The 24962-nt window shown below is 36.2% G+C and overlaps 1 protein-coding gene across 4 annotated transcripts in view; it reads left to right on the top strand.

The window, feature by feature from the left end:
• The window catches only part of COP1 (COP1 E3 ubiquitin ligase), a 251041-nt gene that overhangs the window by 98164 nt on the left and 127915 nt on the right, over positions 1 to 24962 (top strand). For all 4 annotated transcript variants that reach the window (XM_072648565.1, XM_072648563.1, XM_072648562.1 and 1 more), the window contains 2 exons: positions 762 to 876; positions 11204 to 11339. In XM_072648565.1, coding sequence (XP_072504666.1) covers positions 762 to 876; positions 11204 to 11339 — 251 coding nt within the window. The remainder of the gene's footprint in view (positions 1 to 761; positions 877 to 11203; positions 11340 to 24962) is intronic.

Here is a 24962-nt window from a genome sequence, read left to right on the forward strand (position 1 = left end):
TAAGTGAGAAACAAGTTCTTCCAGTACATTTTATAGTCTTGGAGTGTAACCTCGAAGATGTATTCAGGGTTACACAGCTAATATATGTTAGGGACAAACTTTGAACTCTGGTCTTCCTGTTACTGAGGCCAACTTTCTTTCCTTTGTGCTGTGCTACCACCTGGAATTAGTTATTGTTTTTAAAGTTGTAAGTGATCTGTGTGTTATTTAAGCATCTGCATGTGTTCACATGCTTGCCTGAAGGCCTGGACCCACTTTGCAGGCCACCAAATCAAACGGTGGATCGCAACCCGCATGTTTACTTTATCGTGAAAGTTTGCTTATTCTTTCTTGCATTTTGCTTTGAATAAGGGAGACTTCAGATATTCTTTCTATAGATTTTGAATCACAGCTGGAAATTTCATTACCTTTAATCATTACTACTAATCTGTCTTTCACGCACAAGTTAAAAAAAATAAAGTATTCAGTCCCTGCGTTTTCCAGACACTGCTAGACACTGGCAGTACTAATTGAACGACGAAGCAGTCTTTACTTTCAAAGAGCTTATATGCTTATAGAGGGTTTTACATTTTTAATGGATAAAGTATCATGCTTGATCAATGTAGTGTAAAAGCCACTAATAAATATGAAGTAATTATTTTGTTTACTTTAAAATCCAGGTGTAAGGATGGACTTACAGTTAATAATGCATAGGTGAATACTGGTTTATGTAGTTTGTTTTTTATTCTAAATAAATCTGTCCTTTGTTATCCCCTTTTCAGACAAAGAAGCAGCCTTGGTACAACAGCACATTAGCATCACGACGAAAACGCCTCACTGCTCATTTTGAGGATTTAGAGCAGTGCTACTTTTCTACTAGGATGTCTCGGGTGTCAGGTACATTCTCCATTTGTGCCTAAAATATCAGTGCTTAAGGATTAGATGAATTTTGAAGTTTTGTTAAGCCTGTTTTGTTGAAAAATGCTCCCTGTGATTGGGGATGAAAAACACTAGTTTAAACACATTTTTGATTCAAAACCAGACAGTAACTTCAAATAGCTAGTTTTCAGAAAGACTTAATCGGAAGAAAGGAGCACCTACATTCCATTTTCTGGAAAGAAAAGAATTTCAACAGGCATAGATCATTAATTAGCAAGCATTTATTATGTACTTATTAAATGCCAGGTACCATGTCAAGTTCTGGGGATAGATGAAGAATATTTCGGGTATGAAGGCCAGCTTAAACAATAGCACAGAGACCAGAGAAGATTGTAGGGGAAAGTAATTTGAAATAAGATTGGAAAAATAGGCAAAAAAAATTTGAGGGGGATCTCCAGTCTTTAGAAGCAAACTACTGAATATAAAAGAAAAGCAGTAATAACTACATATATGTCCAGCAAAACTGGAATTCCTTTATTGTCATTGAAAACGCAGCATGGCCTTTAACTTGTTAAATCTTGGAACTGTGTGAAGGTCACTTAACTATATTGAGGCTCGCTCTCCTCATCTGTAAAAAATGAGAGGGTATGATTCCAGTTTTAAATGTACTTGATATATTTAGGATACTGAAATCCTCAGTCATAATAAATTGTCATGGACTGCATAATTCTGCCATTTTGTCAGGTCATTGAAATGGGACCTAAAGTTTCCTTTGAGTAGTCTTGTTTAAAATCTTTGAAACATCCTAGGATATGGCTATGTAGGTAGATGCAGAATGGTAGAGGTCAGTGGTGTCAAACTCAAATAGAAATGTCCACTACACCAGACCTGGGGATCTCAGTGGGCTGCACTTTGACTTGAAAATGACATATAAACATTATCTGCTCTGTCTTATTTTTATTTATTTTGTTAACTATTTCCCAATTACCTTTTAATCTGGTTTGGGCAGCACTTTGGAGTGAGCCCTCTGTTCGATACCTCTAGTAAAATGAATAAGAACCAACCCCAGAGTCAGAAAAGCCTGGGTTTAGATTCCATCTCTCAGTTCCTTAGGTGATTCTTTAAAACACTGCAGAGCAGTGGTCTACCAACATTGGGAGAAGCCATTTTCTTCAACAGGAGTTCTGACTGAAATCACAGATCTGTTCTCCCCTCTTCCCCCTTCTTTTTATTCTCTCACACACATTATGCATGTATCTTTTCTTATGATTTTAAACAAGTAACCAATAATGGTATATAGGTTTGCTTGAAAGTGATGATAAACGTTTTTTTATCTGATGAAGAACTTTCTTTGCTGCTTAGGAATTAAACCTTGAACCCATTGCTTCTGCTAGATGTCTGTGAACTCTATCGTAAAGCTGATAAATTGAAAGTGCCCCAAGTCCTGCATTTTTCCCTTCATTGAACTTGTGTTAACTTACTGGTCCTTTATTTGTCTTCATGTTACTGATATTCATGTATTGGAAATGGCAGAACACTGAAAATGAGATAGGAAAATAGAAAAAAAGGAGTTACTCAATTATTATTATTATTAGTAGTAGTAGTAGTAGTTATAGTAGTAGTAGTAGTAGTAGTAAATGACTAGTAATGGTGGTAGTGGTGGTGATACATTGAGAGTGGCTAAACTTGTGTTGTCTTCAGGATAGGAAACTCCCTTTTGTAGAAACTCCCTCCACTCTTGCAAATTGACAATTTAACTGTAATTCTCAGTCAGGGAATTGCTTGGGTGCAGAGCCTTGGCTCTTAGAAGATAAATGACTTTCTTATTATCTTGGAACTAATTATGTATCTGAGGTGGAACATGGTGCTGGTTTTCCTGACTTTAAGGCAGACCCCTCTATGCATTATAACAAACAAAATGCTAGTTTAATTTATTTTTACTAGGGTATACCTACTCTGAGGGTAGACTAAACAATTTTTTAAGGACAAGAAAATTGGGGCCTGGTTTGTTGTTTCTGATTTAAAGAGAGAATGTTAATTCCTTATATTTTAGGCACTACGAAGGTATTTTACAACATGCAGAAAAACTAGTTTGTGGAAGGTCTATTGATGAATTTAAATAATCCTTTCAGCTCTTTGTAGGATTTCATCCTCTTATTCTCATTTTCCCCTGAAAATTTCTTTTCAACCATGAATCATAAGAAATAAGTTAGTAATAAATGGTACTAACATAATCTGGTTAAGGTAAAAGCATTTGGAAGGAATGGAGAGAGAAAAGAAATCACACTGAGGTCAAGTTGAAATAAAAGACTTAGCATACCGGAACAGGCTAATGGAGAATTACTGAAGTTTAGAAGAGTTCTATTAGAGTGAAAGAAAATGAAAAGAAAGGACTATAATTGGTTTTTAATGGGACTTTAATTGGTTAAAAGATCTAGAGCTGTTAGGGACTTGAAAGATCATTTTGACCAACTTCTTCATGGGAAAACTGAGGCACAGGGAGCAGAAATGACTTGATCAAAATTAGGATAGTAAATGGTTTTGTCTTTTAAGTTTCTTATCTGTTTTTCCCCCATTGGCCCCATTGTTCTTTTTTTTTTTTTAATAAACAATGGAACAATTCACACATTTTTACAGATTCCTCAGTAAATGGGAAAAAGGATTCATGAACTGGAAAAAATTTCACATCAGATGTTTGATGAAACTTTTTGAATAAAAATAATTTTGTTCATACTAAATTTATTGGCTGATACTGAGATAGGATAGAAGGAAGCAGTAGGGGATATAGTATTTGTTTTTTAGTACTGAAGTGATAAGTAGGAGACCTGAGTTGAAATTCCAGAGCTGTGAGATTTTCTGTGCCTAATTTTCCTAGTCTGTAAAAATGTGTTTCAAATGTGTTTTTGTAAACGGCATATTGTCAGATTCTATTTTCAAATTCGTTCTGCTGTCCTCTTCTGTTTCTTGGATGATTTTGTTCCATTCACGTTCAAAGTTATGGCCATTAAATATGTGCTTCTTTCCATCCTGTCCTTCTATTCTGAAAACTGTCTTTGTTGCTGTATCTCTCTTGAACATAAGAAGATGGTAGAAAGAGGAGTTCATTTAACATTTGTGTTCTATAAATAAAAGACCCTGTGTTTCCTCTGTTGCAGCTCTTCTCTTTCCCTTGCTCTGTCCTGATTTAAGATTTTTCTTTTTTTCCCTTTTAATCTTTGCATTATGTTTCTCCCTCCAGCATATGAACTTGTTTTGCTTATGACTATTCCCCTACCTATTTTGATCTCCTTCTTAGGAGCCATCTTTCCCCAATTCTTGTCCTTTTATCTAACTATTTCCTTTTTGAGTTTAATATACTTCTGTTCTGAGATGTATACCATTTTTGTCCTGTCCTATGTAGTCCAGTAGGGATCTCTTTTCAGTAGAAAAGAGAAGGAAAATAAGAGTTGGGAATCTCTGTAATTTCTCTTTCATCTGTTATCATCCCATTCAACCTGACTTATTCTGTATTCCTTCTTTAACCCATCCCTTTTCTCCAGTATAGATTTTATAACAACTCGAACAACAAAATGTTTATTCCCCTTTTGTTGTTCCTTGTCAGTCTTAACTCATTTGGAACTTGAGCTGTCATGACGGTATTCTTAAAGAATTGTGTAATGCTGTTGTATTGATCTTCTTTTACCTGTCATTGTTTTTATTTTTTGTGTGTAAAAGATGTCAGTCATTAACTTCCATTTATAATCACACTGCCTTTTTTTAGATGATTCTCTGTTTTTCTTTTTTAATTAATTTTATTTATTTTCAGTATCCTACAATCACTACCATGTAACTTCGATTATTATTTTTCCCTACCTCCCTCCTCCCTGCCTGAGACAGCATATAATTTTACATAGGTTCTACATATACATTCCTACTAAATACATTTTCACTATAGTCATGCTGTGTAGAAGAATTAAAATGAATGGGAGAAATCATATAACAAACCAAAACATAGTACACAAAATAAAAATGATCTGCCACATTCTGCGATTGAATTTCATAGTTCTTTCTCTGGATGTGGAAGGCATTTTGCCTTAGAAGACCATTGGGATTTTTTTTTTAATTCCTTGCAATGCAATGAAGTTCCAAGTCTACCAGAAAAAACTCTTACACACTGTGGTCGTTGCTGTGCACAAAGTTCTCCTGGTTCTGCTCCTTTCACTCAGCATCAGATCATATAAGTCTTTCCAGGCCTCTCTGAAGTCTTCCTGTTCTTCATTTCTTATGACACAATAGTATTCCATTACATTCATATACCAAAATTTATTCAGCCATTCCCCAATTGATGGACATCCCCTTGATTTCCAGGTTTTGGCCACTACAAAGAGTGCTGCTATAAATACTTTTGTACATATGGGACTCTTTCCGGTTTTTATGATCTCTTGGGGATACAGTCCTAGAAGCGATATTGCTGGGTCAAAGGGTATGCACATTTTTGTAGCCCTTTGGGCATAGTTCCAAATTGCTCTCCAGAATGGTTGGATCAGCTCACCGCTCCACCAACAATGAATTAGTGTTCCAACTCTCCCACATCCTCTCCAACATTTATCATCTTCCTGTTCTGTCATGTTTGCCAATCTGATAGGTGTGATGTGGTACCTCAGAGTTGTTTTGATTTGCATCTCTCTAATCAAAAGTGATTTAGAGCATTTTTTCATATGACTATAGATAGCTTTAATTTCTTCCTCTGAAAACTGCCTGTTTATATCCTTTGACCATTTATCAATTGGGAGGTTCTCTATTTTTCACTGGAATTTTTAATTTGTAATTTCTTAAAAGTCTTTCTGTCTTTTCAGTTTCATTTTTGAGAGCTTCCCTTTTGAACTGAAAGTGACCCTCCCTTTTGATGCTTATCGTTCTATTCTTGACTTTTCTCTTCTCTGTCATCATTTCTAAGATTTAGTGTTCCATTTCTCCAAAGCTTCCTATTTTTCCATCTGATCGACTAAGTCTCTTTTATTTATGAAATTTAGATCCAGCAAAGAAGTTCCCCTCTTTACTTCTCCATCTTTTGAAGGATAAAATTATCGTTAATGGAAATCCCATTATTAGCCTTTCTGCTTCTTGCAAGGAGTTCCAGCAGTAGTCCAAATAATTGAAGTTCCTCATCATTATGTTGAGTTTATATGAGAGGCAACATAGCATAATTGACAACAATATGAACTTGGATGAAGAAATATCTGGATTTATATTCTTGTTGATCATTGTCTGTTTGCTTAAACCTTTGAGCCCCAGTTTGCTCATGTGGCAAACAGATGCTAATAATTGCAGTACTTGCTTTATAGGATTTTTGTAGGGCTAAAACAAGATGCCTACATAGGATTTTAAAATTTTTTGTTGTTCAGTCTGTTGTTGCTTAGTCATTCAGTTGTGTTACAAACTCTTCATTACCCCTTTGACCATAGCTTGTGTTGACCTGAAAACTTGGTTAAAGAAAAGGCAACAGGCCAAATGCATACATTTTATGATTTAATTAATTAATCAATTCCCCATAAAGAAAACAGTTACATAGTGCTGTGGAGTCAGAGGTGACTCTGACTACCTAGTACAGAAATCATCTGTCTTAAGTACATTTTGCCATGAGAAAGAAACTCTCCTAATTAAGCAAATCATAAATTCAGTAAGACAGGACAATTAACAAAGCAATGTCAGTCAGGCCTTGAGATTCCAGGCTGGGTAAGCATATGTCTCGGTGATAAGGAAAGAAATCCCACCACTAGTAAGTGGCAGGCTTCCTCCCCTAAACAGATAACTGACATAGGAAAGTGTAAACAATGTTCAATAGAAATTACGACCTGAGATGTCTATATTTTCTTTACCATTAATATGCCATAACATAGTAGATGTCTATAGATAATACGATACAAAGGAAAGTCCCATTATTCAAGATATGCCATAACATAGTATGTGTCTATAGATAATAAGATATAGTGTCTTAGGTTAAAGGTCTCCTTAAGGAATGTAGAGTCAGCCTTGGCTGGCTTTTGCTGACATAGGAAGAGGCATTCTCTGAGTTTACTTCAAAGAGAACAAAGAGATTATTCCAAAATTTTATATTAGACATTATCACTCGTCAGTGCTTTCTGTGGGGTTTTCTTGGCAAAGATACTGTAGTGGTTTACCATTTTCTTCTCCAGCAGACTAAGAGAAGCAGATGGTAAGTCACTTGCCCAGGGTGACAAAGTTAGTAAGTGTCTTGTAAATCTTAAGCAGCTAAGTAAATGTCAGGTGCTATCATTATTATCATTGTCATTGTTATGGGGTTGAATTGAAAATTATCCCCCAATTTGAAGTTTTTCTTTCTCTAGTAACTTAGTGCTTAAAGGATAACGACTATCCTGTCTCTTTGATTGTCTTGCTTTTGTATACATATCTCCATTAGCTAGCATATAATAGATGCTGAATTAATGCTTGTTGGCTGATTGATTTGTGCATTGCTTTAAGTGTTACTCATTTCTGTGAAAGAAAATTATATGCCTATAAGCTAGAATTAAGAGACATGATATTAGAAATATAATATTGCCCATAGCTGTTTCCTGGGAAGCTAAAGAAAGTATGTCATTCCATTGCTTGAAAATTCAAATATAATTGTATTCACTAATTCATCTTGAAAAATAACAAATAACTCTTCATTGATAGTTTATATGTACTTCTTTCACTGTATAGGAGAATGGATTAATATCTCAAGGTCCCTGCTAAAGCTGTCTGTTTATAATTTATTACCTAAGTGATTAATCTATTGAGAGTTCATTGAAGAAAACTATCACTTAGGATTTTTTGCGGTATGCCAGTCCATCTTCATGCAAATTTATTTTAATTTTTTTCTGTTATAATATTTATCATGAATTTTCCTTTAAGCAGTAAAAGTAGTTAAGTAAACACTTAAAGCTAATTAGAGAAGACAGCATTCAGTATATTGATGTTTATAGCTTATTTATAACTTACCACTTCCTTCCACTATATTTCTTTCCATTATCTTTTTTGTTCCATTCAGCCTCTATATTTGTATAAATATTTTTTAGTTGACAAATGTTTTTAGCTATATAAAACATTATTAAGTACTTCTCATGTGCTGAGCACTATACTGAGTGTTGTAAATACAACTACAAGCAAAAAGGAAGATAGTCCTTGCCCTCAAGGAGCTTACTTTCTAGAGGTGTAAGACAGCACTTATTATATATGCCAGTCACTGTTACAAAGAAAGCAAAAAACAGTTCACTCCCATAAGGAGCTTATATTCTAATGACAGATAAAGACAACATGTACATAAATAGGTACATATAAGTTACATGCAGAATAAGGGAAGCATACCCAAGAGAAGAATGCTTCAGTATTTGAGAGGTGAGGACCAGAAAAGTTTTGTAGGTGATGACATTTAAATTAAGCCTTGAAAGGAAGCCAGGGATTCAGAAAGACAGAGCGAAAGGGGGTAAACATTCTAGGCTTAGGGGCAGCTAGTCTGAACATACAGTACTAGTCAGTAAACGTTAAGGGCCTGTTATGTGCCAGGCATTGTCTCAGTTGCTAGAGATGTAAAGAAAGATAAAATACTGTCCTTGTTCCTAGGGAGCTCACAGTCTGCTGGAGGAAACAACATGTAAACAACCACAGACAAACTATATAAAGGATTAATTAGAAATAATTAACTAAGGGAGGGCACTAGAATTAAGGGGAATGAGTAAAGACTCCCTGTTGAAGGTAGAATTTTAACTGAGCCTTTGTACGCAATTCAGTACCCATAGCAGTTGCTATGAACACGCATGTGTATTTCCAGGGTAAATTTACAAAATATAGATAATTCTCTTTCTCAAAGATAAAACCAAAATATTTATTCAGATACCAGAAAGCCAGTTCCATCATGGTACCAAAAAAAGTTTATATACATCACCAGTTCAGAGAGCACCAAAGTCCCCAAGCCTTCCCTCCCTTAGCCGTCCATACAAACAAGCTCCCTAGGCAAAATTCCTCCCTTTCTCACTCAGGCTAGCTGCTCTGCCTCAGCTCTGCCTCACTCTCTCTTCCTGCTCCACCTGTTCAGCAAGCTCCTCCCACTGTGCCATGTGACTCAGGCTCCATGTGACTCAAGCAGTGGACTGGGCTAAAGCTCAAAGTGGGTCACATGGGCCTATTAAGGGGTAGAAAAGATCTTCAAATTCCCTTAACATTACAGCCTTGAAGGAAGCTAGGAATGACAAGGTCGAGATCAAGAGGGAGAGCATTCCAAACTTCCTGGGGGACTGCCAGAGTAGGGTCTTGTTTGAGAAAACATCAAGGAGGCCAGTATCATTGGATTTCAAAATATATGCTAAAGTATAGAGTGTAAAAAGACTGGAAAGGTGGGAAGGAGGTAGATCATAAACACCTTTGAACACCACGCAGAAAATTTCATATTTGATCCTGGAGGTGAATTTATTGAATGGAGAAGGGTAAGGATGGCATGATTAGACCTGTGCTTTAGAAAGATCACTTTGGCAGCTGAGTGGAGAATGAACTGGAGTAGGGAGAGAGACTTGTGGCAAGGAAACCAGTTAGCAAGTTATTGCAACAGTCCAGGCCTGTCATGATGAGAACCTGTGGCAGGATGGTGGTAGTCAGATAAACAAAGGGATATGGAGATGTTATGAAGATAACATTAGCAGGATTTTTAAAATATTATATGTGGGAGGGGGGACAAGAGTAGAAATCAAGGAGAACAATAGGGTTGCAATCCTGGATGACTAGGAGGATGGTGAGAAAGTTAGGAAGAGGGGAGGGTTTGGTGGGAAAAATAATGAATTCAGTTTTGTCCTTGCTAAGTACATCCTTGGGAACTCTAAACTTTTATGTGAAGATTCCTGTGGACTGTGTATTAACTTAAAAATCAAATTGTCCTTTTGCATTTTTATTTATCTTATTAAATATTTCCCAATTAATTTTACTCTGGTTTAACTGCCCTCATCAAGTGTGGAGTCTGCAGGCTACATATTTGACATTTCTGAATTGTACAGCATTCTGTCTAGTCATTCTTCTCTGGGTGGTGTACATTGGTTACCACTCATGCATAATTTTATAAAAAGGTTCCTGCCTTTTTCTTAAGGATAGCAAGCTTAGGATAAAAGCTGGGTGTTTCTGTATCTCCCTCTATAGGAATCTATTTATATTATAGCTCAAGCCTAACATGATCTTACATCATGCTTAGAATAGAAAAAAAATAGTGAATTGTATTTCCTTTTAGCTATCCCTTTCCAGGATAGGTTGCCCCCTTGTTTAAGTAGTTATTTTAGCCAGCTTAGTAGCTAGTAGCAAATGAAACCACGTGGAATGTCACAAATGAGGTTCAGTTTCCTAAGATTTAGATTTCCTACCATGGAGAAAGTTTCAATAAATCTATTTTCAATTAATAATAGCTCTGATTAAGACCAATTCCTTTATTTAAAAGAATAGCTAATTTTGCCTGTAGAAACTTTAAGAGGAATTCCGTTTCACAGTCAGTTTTAGTTGTTATATTTGCCTATTTATGTAGGCTTCATTGAGGTTTTTAATCCTCCATTCTGGAAAAATAAAATTGAAAAATGCTATTTACCAGATCATGATGGATACCAGCATGTATATAGCCTGCTGGATTAATTAATAAACATATCTTGGACAACTGTACTGATGGATATTGTGCTGCAATGTTTTCAAATTTCCATCAAGACTTTATCTGTGTGTGTGTGTGTGTTATTCTGTTCCTTGAAAGACATTAAAATATTGACTTTTAAAAATCGCTTGTGCTATAATTTTGCATAACTTCTCCCCTTAAATTGGCCATTTAAAAAAGTATGGTGTGAAAGGAGACTTCTCTTTTTATTTATAATAAAATTTAGTATGAAATGTGATCTGGGAATAAAAACAGAAATAAGCATGTAACTATGTAAAATGTTCTCTAAGACCAGTAAGTGTTTCTTCTGATACTTTTTTCCTGTTGTAAATTTTGTTTAGTTTTACTAAAGCTATTTAACCTGATCTAGGCCAAGAAAGCTTTCCATTTTCAAGAAATTATTAGTTGATATATGTAAAGGAAGTTATCTCTTAATAAAGAAAAGAAAAGTGAAATAGTTTTATTTTGGTACCACAAAGGTTTAATTTTCATTAGATAGAATTGTATTTAAGAAGTCTGAGTAAGAGGTCAGAAAATTAACTTTTGGGTAGTAGTTGTCTTCAAATGCTGTGCCCAGTAAATAGTTTATGAACTTTTAAATTAGCCTTTTTAAAATGGATATTACTTTGTTGTTTATTATCAGATCATTTGCATTTTTTTCATTAACTCTTTGTTATCTCAATTTAGATGACAGTAGAACTGCAAGCCAGTTGGATGAGTTTCAAGAGTGCCTTTCCAAGTTCACTCGTTACAATTCAGTCCGACCCTTGGCTACCTTGTCTTATGCCAGTGACCTCTATAATGGTTCAAGCATAGTCTCCAGGTAAGAATTATATATCAGTGAGGAAGTACATGAAGCATACAATATCTGTTCTTTGTTGTGAGAGCATGTGAAAGGTTATTGTGTTTATGTTTTTAGTATGGGATAATAACCTGTGAAAATGTTTTTGGAAAACCTCGTGTTATGGTTATAGTTTCCTTTTCCAGGGTTGTTTGGTTTCTTCTTATTAACAATGTCTTATTATTCTGGTAATTGTTTCCTATACATATTGGGAAAATGTAAACTTTTTTTTTCATGAAATGGGCTATATACATATTTGATTTAGTGACTGACATGCATATTTAAGCCACATAAAGCCACAGTTCCAATTCTGACACCAACTCTAGTTATACCTTAATCTTTGAAAGTCAGTTACAGACGTATTCAATTAATTTATATGTATTTTGATAAAGTTTGTTGTATCTTTAATCTTGTGATGAAAGTACCTGGAACATCACATAAATGGCATATAAAATTATGTCATTAAAAAAATTAGAATAGGTTTCATGAAAATGCAGCAAGTCTAAGAAATTTTACATGTTTCCATTTTCATAGAATCAAAATAATTTTCTTATAAAACAGTAAAAAAAAATTAAACCATGCATTTCTTAGTAAAAACTTGTAATTACTAAATTACTCATGAAAGTCAGACTACAGTACACATCACGTGTGACCCAAATTTAACCTATACTGATTGAGTTCACTCCAGTGCCTATTAAATGCAGATGAGAACCCTCTCCAGTGGACATGAATTTCGGTAATGGTCATACGTTTAGCCTGAATTGTTTTTGATCTTGTAAAAAAATTATTTCCTTTCTTGATCTACTGGAAGAAGAGCCCTTATGTGGTGTTTGGTTAGAAAATGCTAGAAGAGTAATAAATCTCTTGGTATTTTCAAAGAGGAGAGTGAAATTCATTGTATATTAAGTTTTCTTTTTTGCTGTTACTGAAAATTGAGATGATTTTGGGATCATTTTAGCCTGATGTCATGAGATGAACTTTTGTTACTGTTAAAACATAATCCTGCTGAGGAATTTACATTAGTGGACTGTATTATATTAAATCCCTTATTTAGAACCAAGTTGACTTTGGTCAAACTGTTGTCTTAAGGGAGATACTGGCAACCAAGCGTAGTAACCTTTCAAAAATCTTGCTTGGTTGGCCTCATACTTCAGGACCCCATTCTCTTTTCTTATTGGATTGAATCAGGATTTCCAGAAGATCGTATCTACTTTGAGAAGCTCTTACATCTTTATATTTATTGACAGAAGAGGACAGCCATTAGGGTAGTAACAATTACAAAAAGATTCCTTTGGGAACTAAAAGCCATGGACTTGAAAAAGATATATGTAAAATGAAAGTCAAACACCTACAGTGTCAGTAGTCTTTCTCTTTTGCCCCTCCAAATCCCCAAACATTTAACTTTTTGATAATATCTTAGAAAAGCTTACTTTCTGCTCTTTTTTAAAAATAAGGAAATCAATGAAAACTTTCTTTGGTTAGGAGAAATGTTAGAATTGATGGCAATAATTTGATGCTCTCTTTAATGGTGTTGTTATTTTTTAAAAATACTTTATTTGTTTTAATCACCCACGATCCTCCCACTCCTCCACCCCAACCTCAGCTTCCCTTTCCTGATTGAGAATGCGAAGGAAAACAAAAGCTATTACAAACATGTATAGTCAATCAAAGCATAGTTGTGGCCAAAATAATATCTGTCCCATTCTCCATTATAGGTCTTTCATTTCCCTATCAAAAGATGGGTAGCATGTTTCATCGTTAAGCCTCTGGAGTCCTGGTTGGTCATTATGCTGATAAGAGTTCACCACAGTAGCATTCTATCAAATTCATTTAAGTTATTCATCCATTTTCCAATTTATGGGCATCCCTTCAGATTCTCATTCTTTGCCACCTCTAAAGGAGCTATAAATATTTTTGTACATCCTTAGAGTTTAACGTGTAAAACCAATCCTTCCCTTAATCTGTCCTTCCTCTAATTCTTCATTTTCCTTCTCCACTTTCCTTCCTATTACCGTGTTGATTGACATGCATTTCTGAATTCAACTCTGTATATGAATTCTTCTTTCCTTTGGCTAGTTCAGATGAGAGTGTTTAAGTGTTAATTTTTCCCACCACCACCTTCTTCTTGATTGAATGGAAGTCTACTTGTACACCCTGATTATGTTAATTTATCCTCCCCCGCCTGCCAAGTGTATTCCTCTTCCCCTTTCTTTCCATTCTTAAGATGATTAAGACGTATCAGAAACACTCCCAGGTCTTGTCTAATTACACTTCCTCTGTGGACCCTAATGATAGAAGGGTGCAGAAGAGGACATGTGTGTCATCTTTGCTCATATTTGAATGGAAGCAGTTTATCCTTATTTAGTCCATTATCATTCTTCATTCATATTTACTTTTTATGTTTCTCTTCACTCCTGAGTTTGAATTTCAAAGTTTCTTTGCTTCTGTGATCAGTTCATCAGAAATGTTTAGAAGTTCTGTATTTTGTTAAAGGTCCACTTTTTTCCCCTGTTAGCACAGGATTTTTCCTGTGATTTCCTGAGAGTTTTCATTTTTTTTTGTTTTTTTTTTTCATTTTTTAGAAGGTGACTTGTGGATCCTATTTCCATTTTACTTTCTGGTTCTATAAAATCTAGGCAGTTTTCTTTAAAATTTCTTAAAATATTATATTCAGGCTTTTTTTTGGTTATAATGTTCAGTGATTCTTAAATTTTTTCTTTTTGATTTGTGTTCTAGATTATTTGTTTTTGCTATGAGACACTTTACTTCATACATTTTTTCATTTTTTTGGCTTTATTTTAAGATTTTTTTGTTGCCTCATGGAGTCATTGGCTTCTATTTGGCCCATTCTATTTCAAGGAGTTTTTTCTACTGGCAAAAGTTTTGTATCTCCTGCTGTTTATTTTCTTTTAAATTCTTTCATATCTTTCATTTCTTTTCCAATTTTTTTTTTCAAGCTACTCATATTCCATTTATAAAACATTTTTTAAAAAAACCTCTTTCAGGAATTCTAATTGAGTTTTTGCCTAATGTATGTTTTTCTCTGAGTCTTTGCTTGTAGATGTTTTTATAAGCCATTCTCTTCTATGTTTGTGTCTTGAGCATCTCCTCTATCACGATAGCTCTTTACAGTTGGGTTTCTTTTGTGTTTGCCCATTTTTTCCATCCTACTTCCTGACTTCAGACTAGATATTAGAGCTGGGCTCTGCCATACTTTTGGAGTGAAGGTCTGGGCTGGTTCTGTGGTTGCTTTCTTAGGTTATTGAGTGTTGTGTTATTCTAGGATTTCAGAGATAGGCTGGAGACCTGCAAATTTTTAGTACTCCCAAAGTATCTGATACAAGGCAGAGTATGATTGCCACTCTTCTGATCTGGGCTCCCCAAGTTCCTAACCTGGGTTTGTGTCTGTGGCAGAGGAGACAGATGCCGGACTCTGTCCCCAGCAGCAAGCTGGAAAGCTCTGTTGGGTCATGGTGGCAGAATGATAGATTCCCCTTTAGATTCCTGCCTTTGCTATTGTTCTGCAGGCTGTTCTAGACACTGGGAATGATGCCCTGTTCAGAGTTTGAGTTTGATTCCTGCTGCTTCTGCTGAATTCTGAACCTCCTCCTTTCTCACTCTGTACCCAGGGCCTCCCCACCCAGAGAATGCTGTTCTCCTCTGCAGTTCCCCTTCTCAGTCTGTTCTGAATCTGTGACTTGGAACCAAGGCAGTGGGCAAATAAGACTGCTAGTTTACATCTGTCACTGTCACAGTGACCCTGTGTGTGTCTAGTGGTGCCCCATATAGATTTGGGACCTGTTCTTGCCCTGATATGCAGCTGCCTGAGCACTGGAGTGCTCTGTTGAGTGGCATGTACTAACCCAACCCTGCCCCCAGTATCCACAGAGCTCCCTGTTTGTCTTCCCAATGCCAAACTAAGTTGGACAAATGATTTTCTGGATTTCCTCATTATTTGATTTGGTACATTTTTTGCATCTGTAGAGTAGTTTATCTAGGGAAGATTAACACAGTTCTTCTGTCACTTGGCCATCTTGACTCTGCCCTTTCTGTTATTGGTGTTTTCAAAACACATGTGGAGTATTTTAAAATGTCTTTGTTTTGTCAGGAAAAGAATAACCATCCTCAGAATTCTGACTGAAAAATTAAAACAAAGTATACAGAATTGAATGTGAAATATTCATTACTCCCCTGGAAACCATTGCAAAGCACACTGAAAGGCAGCAGTCTTGGAAAATGCTAGTTATTATATTTGCCGCTCTCTCTTTGATCTATTTACCTAATAATATAAGTCCACAAGGTGGCAGCCTTTGTTTAGTTTGGAAGTAGTTAAAGATTAAAGCTGACAATATGTAGAAGTTGATATCTTATGTTCATAGACATTTCTTAATTATGTATGGGTTAAATAAAAGCCACTAATGGAATAGAATAGAGAAAGGTTATATATAAAATTTCACATATAAATACATATACATGTATATTATGTAAATATGTAACAGTCCTAGTACAGACTATTTTTTTCAGTTCTTTTTTTGTGCTCTTACTGCCTTCCCAGCACGGTCCTTATCACCTAGTGGGTGCTTAGTAAATGTTTATTGATGAACTGATTGCTTTTTAATATTTTTTTTTCTAATGTGGGATATTCTTTGATGAAATTAATAATATTAGAGTTAATGTATATGCCTATTGGGAGTAGAAATTATTTCTTGTATTCATAGTATCTTATAGCAAGAATTGGGCATCTTAAAGACCATATTATCTAAATTTCAGAATTGGAAGGGACCTCAGTAGACATCCATTTCAACTAATGAATTCCATTTAGTTCTATTTAATTTATAAAATGAGAAAACTTAGGCCCAGAGAGGAGAGAAGAATGATTTGCTCCCTCCTCTCCCCCACACCCCCATTCAACTTCTCTATGCCCAGTAATTGTAGTTTATCCTTTAAGCCAAGGATTTATTCTGTGAAGTTTGGATTCTGTCAAAGGGCCATACTTGAGGACTTAAAGGGCCACATGTGGCCTTGAGGCTGCAGATTCTCCACCCCTGCTTTAAGCATTGTTTTACATCTTTACTTAGATATTGGTAAAGTATTGTGAGAATTAAAATTTTAGCATAGTATCCCACACATCTTTGATTGTGTTTAAATCACAATACTGGCACTTGCTACCTGGGATTGGAAAGTCAGTTAACTTCCTTAGATTAGTCATTAGGACCTACATATTCTTTTTTCATGGTTAACAAGCAGACAACTAAAAAGTTTTCTTTTAAGGCAGCTAGATGATATAGTAGATAGAGTACCAGACCTGGAGTCAGGAACTTGTTATTGTTCAGTCTTTTCAGTCATGGTCAGTTCTTTGTGGCATTTAGGGTTTTCTTGGCAAAGATACTGGAGTGGTTTGCCATTTCCTGCTCCAGATCATTTTACAGTTGAGGAAACTGAAGCAGACAGGGTTAAGTGACTTGCCAGGGTCAAACAAGTAGTAACTGTCTGAGGTGGAATCTGAATTCATGTCTTCCTGACTCCAGGGTTTGTACTCAATCTGCCATGTCACCTAGCTAACCTTTGCCTCGTCATTACTCACAAGTATTCCACTTCCATCATGAACTCTGAAATTTTTATATCTAGTCACTGTCGTCATTCCACCGCTCCCTCTCTGCTTGGCAACCCCAAAAGGTATTCTTTGTCCTCACCATGACCTTGAACCCTTTCATCCCTCATTCTTTCCCAGGACATCACTTTTGCATAGGCTCTGTTCTTCCCTTCCCTGTCTTGACTCCTTGGTGAGCTAGTTCAGCTCTACTCATGTCTTCTCTTGAGTTTCTTGCCCCTTTATCCTGTTAGGAAATTTGCTCTTTTCTAGTCTTACCTGTGGATTACTCTCACTATCCACTACAGATATGCTGCTGAAAAAAAAACCATGAAATTACTTTGATTAGTTACACTACCAATTTATTTTGTCCAAGTTCATGTTCATGTTTGTGTGACACTCTCTATCCATCTTATACGCTGCTATCTGTCCCCTTTTCCATTTGCCTTCAATCTTTCCCAACATCAGGGTTTTTTTCATTGAATCCCATCTTAATATTAATTTATTTGACATAACATCAACTGGACGCTCATTGTGGCAAGTCAATCCTTTTATATTTATTGTATTTATTCATTATCTCCCTCCCATAGTGGCTTTTCCACACCTTTTTATTGCTCCTCAAACCTCCTATGACTCCTCCTCTCCCTACTCTTCTACCTGAGAATATTGTCTCACATTGCACTGAAAAAAATTTGACTATTTCTGGAGAGTTGCCTCTTTTCCACCTCTCTTCTTCTTACTTGACTTAGATGTTGCCTACCACTATCTTCAACTCTATCTTCCTTTTGCTAAGGCAAAAATTTCTACATGCACAAATGATCCCATTCCATCTTGTCTTCTCCAGCTGATTATTGCTTCCATTATCCATTTTATCTTCAATATCTTGACTTCATACAGCTTCCCTACTGCTTCCAGGCCCATCATCAAAAATCCCTTACTTGATCCTTTCATCCACACTGATTCTAGTCCTTTATCTTTCTTCTGTTGTTCCTAAATAAACATCTTGAGAAAGCCATCAACAATTGAGTACCTCTTTCTTCCTTTCTTCTTTTAACTCTGACTTCCATTGTTATCATTCTGCTAAAACTGTTTTCTCCAGTTACTAGTGGTTTTTTATTTTCCGAATTCATAGTAGTCTTAATCCTTCTTGACCTCTTTGCAGGCTTTGGTAAGGTCATTCACCCTTCCCTCCTTAATATTGTCTTCTCTCTAAATTTTAGTGACATTTTTGTCTCCTGGTTCTTCACCTATCAGACTGACCACTCCTTCTCTGTCTCCTTTGGTACATATTTATCCAATTTGCACCTAGGTGTCCCATTAAACTATACTTCATGATATATCACTTGATTTCACCAGTTTCCATGGATTCATTTATCTTCTCTCTGATGATTCTTAGATCTACTTATGCAATGCTCACTTCTCTCCTACATTTCACTCTCCTATTTCTAAATACATATTCAACATGTGTGAGCTGGATGTCCTATAGGCATCTTAAAATTAGCATGTTCAAAAGTGACCTCATTAATTTTTTCCGAAAGCCCTCCCCTCTTCTCAATTTCCATATGGTTGTTTATGGTACCATCATCCTCCTAAGGCTCACATACTAGGGGTCATCTTGAACTCCTTTTTCTCTTCCTTCCCATCCAGGCTGTTAAATTCTGTCACTTCTACCTAAGTAACATCACATGAATATGCTCCCTTCTCTCCTCTACTACTGTCACAATCCTGGTACAGGCCCTTGTCACCTCATGCCTTTTCATTATCTTTTTGGTTGGTTTCTCTATCTCATGTCTCTTCACATGCTAACTTCTCTTCCACTCAGCATGAAATTGATCTTTTTTTAAAAATTTATTTATTTTATTTTCAACATTTATTTCCACAAAATTTTGAGTTCCAAATTTTTCCCCCATCTCTCCCCTACTCCCACCCCAAAGTCCCGAGCATTCTAATTACCCCTACCACCAAGCTGTCCTCCCTTATAACATCCCTCCCTTTCCTTATCCCCATCTTCTCTTTTGTCCTGTAGGACAAGATCAATTTCCATACCCCATTACCTGTATTTCTTATTTCCCAGTTGTATGCAATAATAACACTCAACAGTTCCTAAAGCTTTGAGTTCCAACTTCTTCTCCTTCCTCCCTCCATACCCATCCGCATTGGGAAGGCAAGCAATTCAATATAGGCTATATATGTGTAGTTTGGCAAATGGCTTCCACAATAGTCATGTTGTATAAGACTAACTATATTTCCCTCTATCCTATCCTGCCTCCCATTTTTCTGTTCTCTCTTTTTGAGCTTGTCCCTGCTCAAGAGTGTTGACTTTTAATTGCTCCCTCCTCCCATTGCCCTCCTTTCCATCATCCCCCCACCCTGCTTATCCCCTTCTCTCCCACTTTCCTGTATTGTAAGATAGGTTTTCATACCCAAAGGAGTGTGCATTTTATTCCTTCCTTGAGTCAGATGTGATGAGAGTAAGCTTCACCTTTTCCCTCTCACCTGCCCCCCTTTTCTCTCCATTGAAAAATCTTTCTCTTGCCTTTTTTATGAGAGATAATTTGCCCCTTTCCATTTCTCCCTTTCTCCTCCCAATATATTCCTCTCTTACCTCTTAATTTCATTTTTTTAGATATGAGCCTTTCCTATTCAACTCACCCTGTGGGGTGTGTGTGTGTGTGTGTGTGTGTGTGTGTGTGTGTGTGTGTGTGTGTGTGTGTGTGTGTGTGTGTGTGTGTGTGTGTGTGTGTGTGTGTAATGCCACCAGCTACCCAGATACTGAAAAGTTTCAAGAGTTACAAATATTGTCTTTCCATGTAGGAATGAAAACAGTTCAACTTTAGTAAGTCCCTTATGGTTTCTCTTTTCTGTTTACCTTTCCATGCTTCTCTTGAGTCTTGTGATTAAAAGTCAGATTTTCTTTTCAGCTCTGGTTTTTTCATCAAGAATGCTTGAAAGTCCTCTATTTCATTGAAAGACCATTTTTTCCCCTGAAGTATTATACTCAGTTTTGCTGGGTAGGTGATTCTTGGTTTTAGTCCTAGTTCCTTTGACTTCTGAAATATCATATTCTAAGCCCTGCAATCCCTTAATGTAGAAGGTGCTAGATCTTGTGTTATCCTGATTGTATTTCCACAATACTCGAATTGTTTCTTTCTAGGTGCTTGGAATATTTTCTCCTTGACCTGGTAACTCTGGAATTTGGCTACAGTGTTCCTAGGAGTTTTCTCTTTTTGGATCTTTTTCAGGAAGTGATCAGTGCATTCTTTCAATATTTATTTTGCCCTCTGATTCTAGAATATTAAGACAGTTTTCCTTTATAATTCCATGAAAGATGATGTCTAGGCTCTTTTTCTGATCATGGCTTTCAGGTAGTGCCATAATTTTTAAATTGTCTCTCCTGGATCTGTTTTCCAGGTCAGTTGTTTTTCCAGTGAGATATTTCACATTATCTTCCATTTTTTCATTCTTTTGGTTTTGTTTTGTGATTTCTTGGTTTCTCATGAAGTAATTAGCTTTCATCTGCTCCATTTTAATTTTGAAAACTGTTTTCTTCAGTGAGCTTTTGAACCTCCTTTTCCATTTGGCTAATTGTGCTTTTTAAAGCATTCTTCTCCTCATTGACTTTTTGAACCTCTTTTGCCAATTGAGTTAGCCTATTTTTAAAGTTGTTATTTTCTTCAGCATTTTTTTGGGTCTCCTTTTTTTTGTTGACTCTCTTTTCATACTTTTCTTGCATCTCTCTCATTTATTTTTCCTCTACCTCTCTTACTTGATTTTCAAAATCCTTTTTGAGCTCTTCCATGGCCTGAGATCATTGAATATTTATTTTGGATGTTTGGGATACAGAAGCCTTGACTTTTATGTCTTTCCCTGATGGTAAGTATTGTTCTTCCTCATCTGAAAGGATGGAAGGAGATATCTGTTCACCAAGAAAGCATCCTTCTATAGTCTTATATTTTTTCTCTTTTTTGGGCATTCTCCCAACCAGTTACTTGACTTTTGGGTCCTTTGTCAAGAGTAGGGTATATTCTGGGGATCTGTAAGATCTCAGTTCCTCCAAGGTGGCACAATCAAGCATATACACTGGTCTGGGAGCAACTACAAAGTTTTGTGCCTAGAATCTGTGAGTAGTAGTTTCCTTTCCACAATCACCTGGCCTCTAGTTCCACAAGCCAGCACTGAAGGCTGAGATTCACATAAGCTGCTTGATTTCCCCAGGGGCTTTAGGCAGGGTCAGAGCTGCCATTAAGTGTGAGATAAAGATTAGCTGCTTGATTCTCCCAGGAGTATTAGGTGGGGGCAGAGCTGCCAGACAGGGCTGAGGTATGGATCAGCTGCTTAGATCCCCCAGTGTCTTTACAATCCAACAGTGGATGGATCTGCTGTGGGAGCTGCTGCAGCCTGATGTGCGGCTTCTGTTGTTGCCGCCTGAGGCTGGAGCTATGGGAAGACCCTGCTCCCTTCTTAGCCAGCTGAAAAAACCCTCTCACTGACCTGAGGGTTGAGGAATCTGCAAACCACTGCTGCTGCCACTGGGGATTCTGCCCCGGAGGCCTGCTCAGGTCCTCCTCCAGGTGCCCAGGTGCAGTGGCCAAGGCTGCACTGGGCTCTGCTCCCTGTCTGGTGTGACAGACCTTTCCCGTTGGCCTTTGGTCTCCCTGGGCTGGAAATTGCCTCCACTCTGTTGTTCTGTGGTTTCTGCTGCTCTAGAATTTGTTGAGAATCTTTCTTTACAGGTATTTTATGGACTGTGGGGGAAGAGCTAGTGTATGTGGGTCTTTCTACTCCACCATCTTAGCTCTGCCTCCTGTGTCTTTCTACCCTGCCATCTTGGCTCCACTCCCTGAAATTGATCTTAAAGTGCCAATATAACCATGCCCTACTTCCTCATCAATAAACTCCAGTGGTTCCTTCTTCCTGGGTCAAATATGTTCGTCTTTTAAAGCCATAACAACCTTAGCCTAACTGTCCATTCTTTTTCCGTTTCACTCCCTCATGAACTTCTATATTCCAGTGCAATTAACCTCCTATGTGATCCTGACATAATATTCCAGCTCTAAACTTTCTATGTTTTCACTGATTATTCCCCATGCCTGGAATTCTCAGAGAAGATAAGGGAGAGAATTCCAGGCATAAGGGACACTCAGGAAAAATGCTTAGAATTTTGAGGAGTGTTGTGTTTGAGAAACAACAGCAAGGCCAGTGTCAGTGAATTTCAGAGTAAATGAAATGAAGGAAAATATAAAAAATACTGGTAAGGAAGAAAGAGGGGGGAAGGTTTTAAAGGCTTTAATAACTAAATAGAATTTTCCATTTGATTCTGAAGGTAATAGGGAGCCAATAGTTTAATGATTGTGGATTGAGAGGGATGATATAATCAGATTTTTGCTTTAAGAAGATCAGTTTGGCAGCAGAATGGAAGGTGCATTCATGTGAAGAGAGATCTGAGTCAGAGAGACCAACTTTCAGACTATTACACAATCGTCCAAAAAAGATTAAGAACTCCTAATCTAGGCTGTCAAAATCTTTTTTTCCTGACTCTTTTCCAGTATATTTTTCCCAGTTTTGTGTTACCTACAAATTTGTTAAGCTTGATATTTTTCCATTTTTCTAAGTCATTGATCAAAATATTGAACAACCCAGGATGAGGCACATTTTGAGATTTAAACCCAGGGCTTTCATACTCAAATCTGATTCTCATTTTACTGTCCAACTGTTCTTTCTGTTAAAATATTATCTAATTTTATTGTCATGAAGGTTATGTCCTTTGTCTTCCACAAGAAATATTATGGGTTATTTTAAGTCCCTAGTCTTCCTGTTTAGACTGCTAAAGATAGGGCCTTGACCTGTGATTTCACTAGTATAGGGTAACTCCCTGTATGGATACACATTGACCTCTTCCCTGAAACATATGCTTTTTTTTTTTTTTTGGTTAATAGTATTTTGTTCCCCGCAATGATACGATAAAACAATTTCAACATTTTTTTCAGTTTTGAGTTCCAGATTCTGTGCCCGCCTTCTTCCAAAAGTGCATGTGTCCCAGTTTTCCCACATCCCCTCCAACATCTATCATTATCCTTTTTTATCATATTAGCCAATCTGATAGGGATAAGTTGGTACCTCAGAGTTATTTTAATTTGCATTTCTGTAATCAGTGATTTAATTCAGGTGAGTATAAATAGCTTTGACTTCTTTGTCTGAAATTTGCCTGTTATATCCTTTGACCATTTGTCAATTAGGGAATCACTTTTATTCTCATAAAATTGACTGGGTTCTTTTTATATTTGGGATATGAGGCCTTTATCAGAGATACTTGCTATAAAAACTTTCCCCCTGTTTTCTACTTTCCCTCTGATTTTGTTTGTATTGTTTTTAATCTATGCAAAAAACTTTTAAAATTTTTTTATAATCAGAATGAACTATTTTACGTATGTAATGCTCACTGCATCATTTGGTCCCTGATTCTTTCCTTATTCATGTACCTGACAAGTAAACTATTCCATGCTTTCCTAATTTGGTTTTGGTATCACTGAAACATACTCTCTTCAAAAATTGCCTTAGAACACTGACAGGTTAAGTGATTTGTCCAGTGTTGTGCAGCTGGTACATGTCAGGGGCAGGACTAAATTCCAGGTCTTCTTGGCTAAGTTCAGATTTCTGCATTTCCCCATCACCCTGTTTTTCACTTCCCGTTTAGAAACCTTTCAACCCATGAAATATGGTTATTGATGAAGCCATAATACCTCTATAATCAATGCTTTTTTTAGTTGTTTAGTAATCATCTCCATGATCCATTCTATCAGTTTCCCAGAAATCAAAGTGAAGCTTATCTGGCCTATAATGAATTAGCAGACTTCCTTCTTTTCTTGGAATGTTTGCACTTCTTTGGTCAAGCAGTCAGTAAACATTTATTAAGCTTCTATATACTCGAATATATGCTAGTTGTTGGAATATTAAAAAAAACATAAAAAGGAGGAGGGAGGCAGTCCCTGCTGTCAATCTGTTGTAGTCCTGTAGTACTTCTCCTATTTAACACCACCTTTCAGATATTACTAATTACAGCTTAAAAATCATGCTTTCCAGTTTCTTTAGTACTTAAACATGTAGTTCATCCCATTCAATTGATGATGATTCTTATTGGAAGAAGAATTAGACTTTTTCTGTTTGTTCTCCTTTCAAAGAAAAACACTTGAATGGTATAAATTATAAAGGAGCAAATTTTGGCTTGATACAGGGGGAGAAATAGTCTAACAATTAGAATTACTTAAAAATTGAAGGGACTTCTGCCTCAAGATGTAGTCTTTTTCCTTTCAGTAGAAGTTTTTATTCAAAAACTGGGTGACTTCTTGTTATCTGTGCTATTGAAAGGATTCTTGATGTCACATATGGATTGGTAGAGAAAGGACTGTACCATGAAAAGAACCCTATGAAGTTCCTTCCAATTCTGAAATTTTCCCTAAATTTGTGTTTTTTGAGTTTATCCTCCCCCACCCCTAAATAGTTTAGGGTCTAAACCTTAACCTATATGTTTGCAGGTAGGAATAATTTTTTTGTCCTTATTCTGGACATGTTCTTCTATTTCCTTTACCTTAATCTTTCTTCTGAAAATAAATGACAGTGAAATAATCCATGAATTCACATTTATAATTTATAGCCTGAGTTACCTGACAGATTAATGTTTTAATATCATAGTTTTGAATCTGATCCTATGACACATGTATCCTATTATGTATCCTTTTTAAGTTTTTGTTTTTAAATTTTATTTTCTGTCCAGTATGATTTGAGGCATTGGAAATACATTCAAATATAGGAAAAACAACAAAAATACTAAGTCTTAATTTTAAAAAGTTATTAATATATATTCACACACTTTTTATATTTTAAGAACTTTAAATCTTTTCTCTTAAAATTGATGTTGGGAGGGAAATTACTCTAGAGAAAGTGTTTTACTATATAAAATATATCATTTGAGATTGTTATCCTAGGGTTTTTATTCTTTGTAATACTAACATTATATG

The sequence above is a fragment of the Notamacropus eugenii genome, chromosome 2 (assembly GCF_028372415.1).
Source record: "Notamacropus eugenii isolate mMacEug1 chromosome 2, mMacEug1.pri_v2, whole genome shotgun sequence".
Taxonomy (NCBI): domain Eukaryota; kingdom Metazoa; phylum Chordata; class Mammalia; order Diprotodontia; family Macropodidae; genus Notamacropus; species Notamacropus eugenii.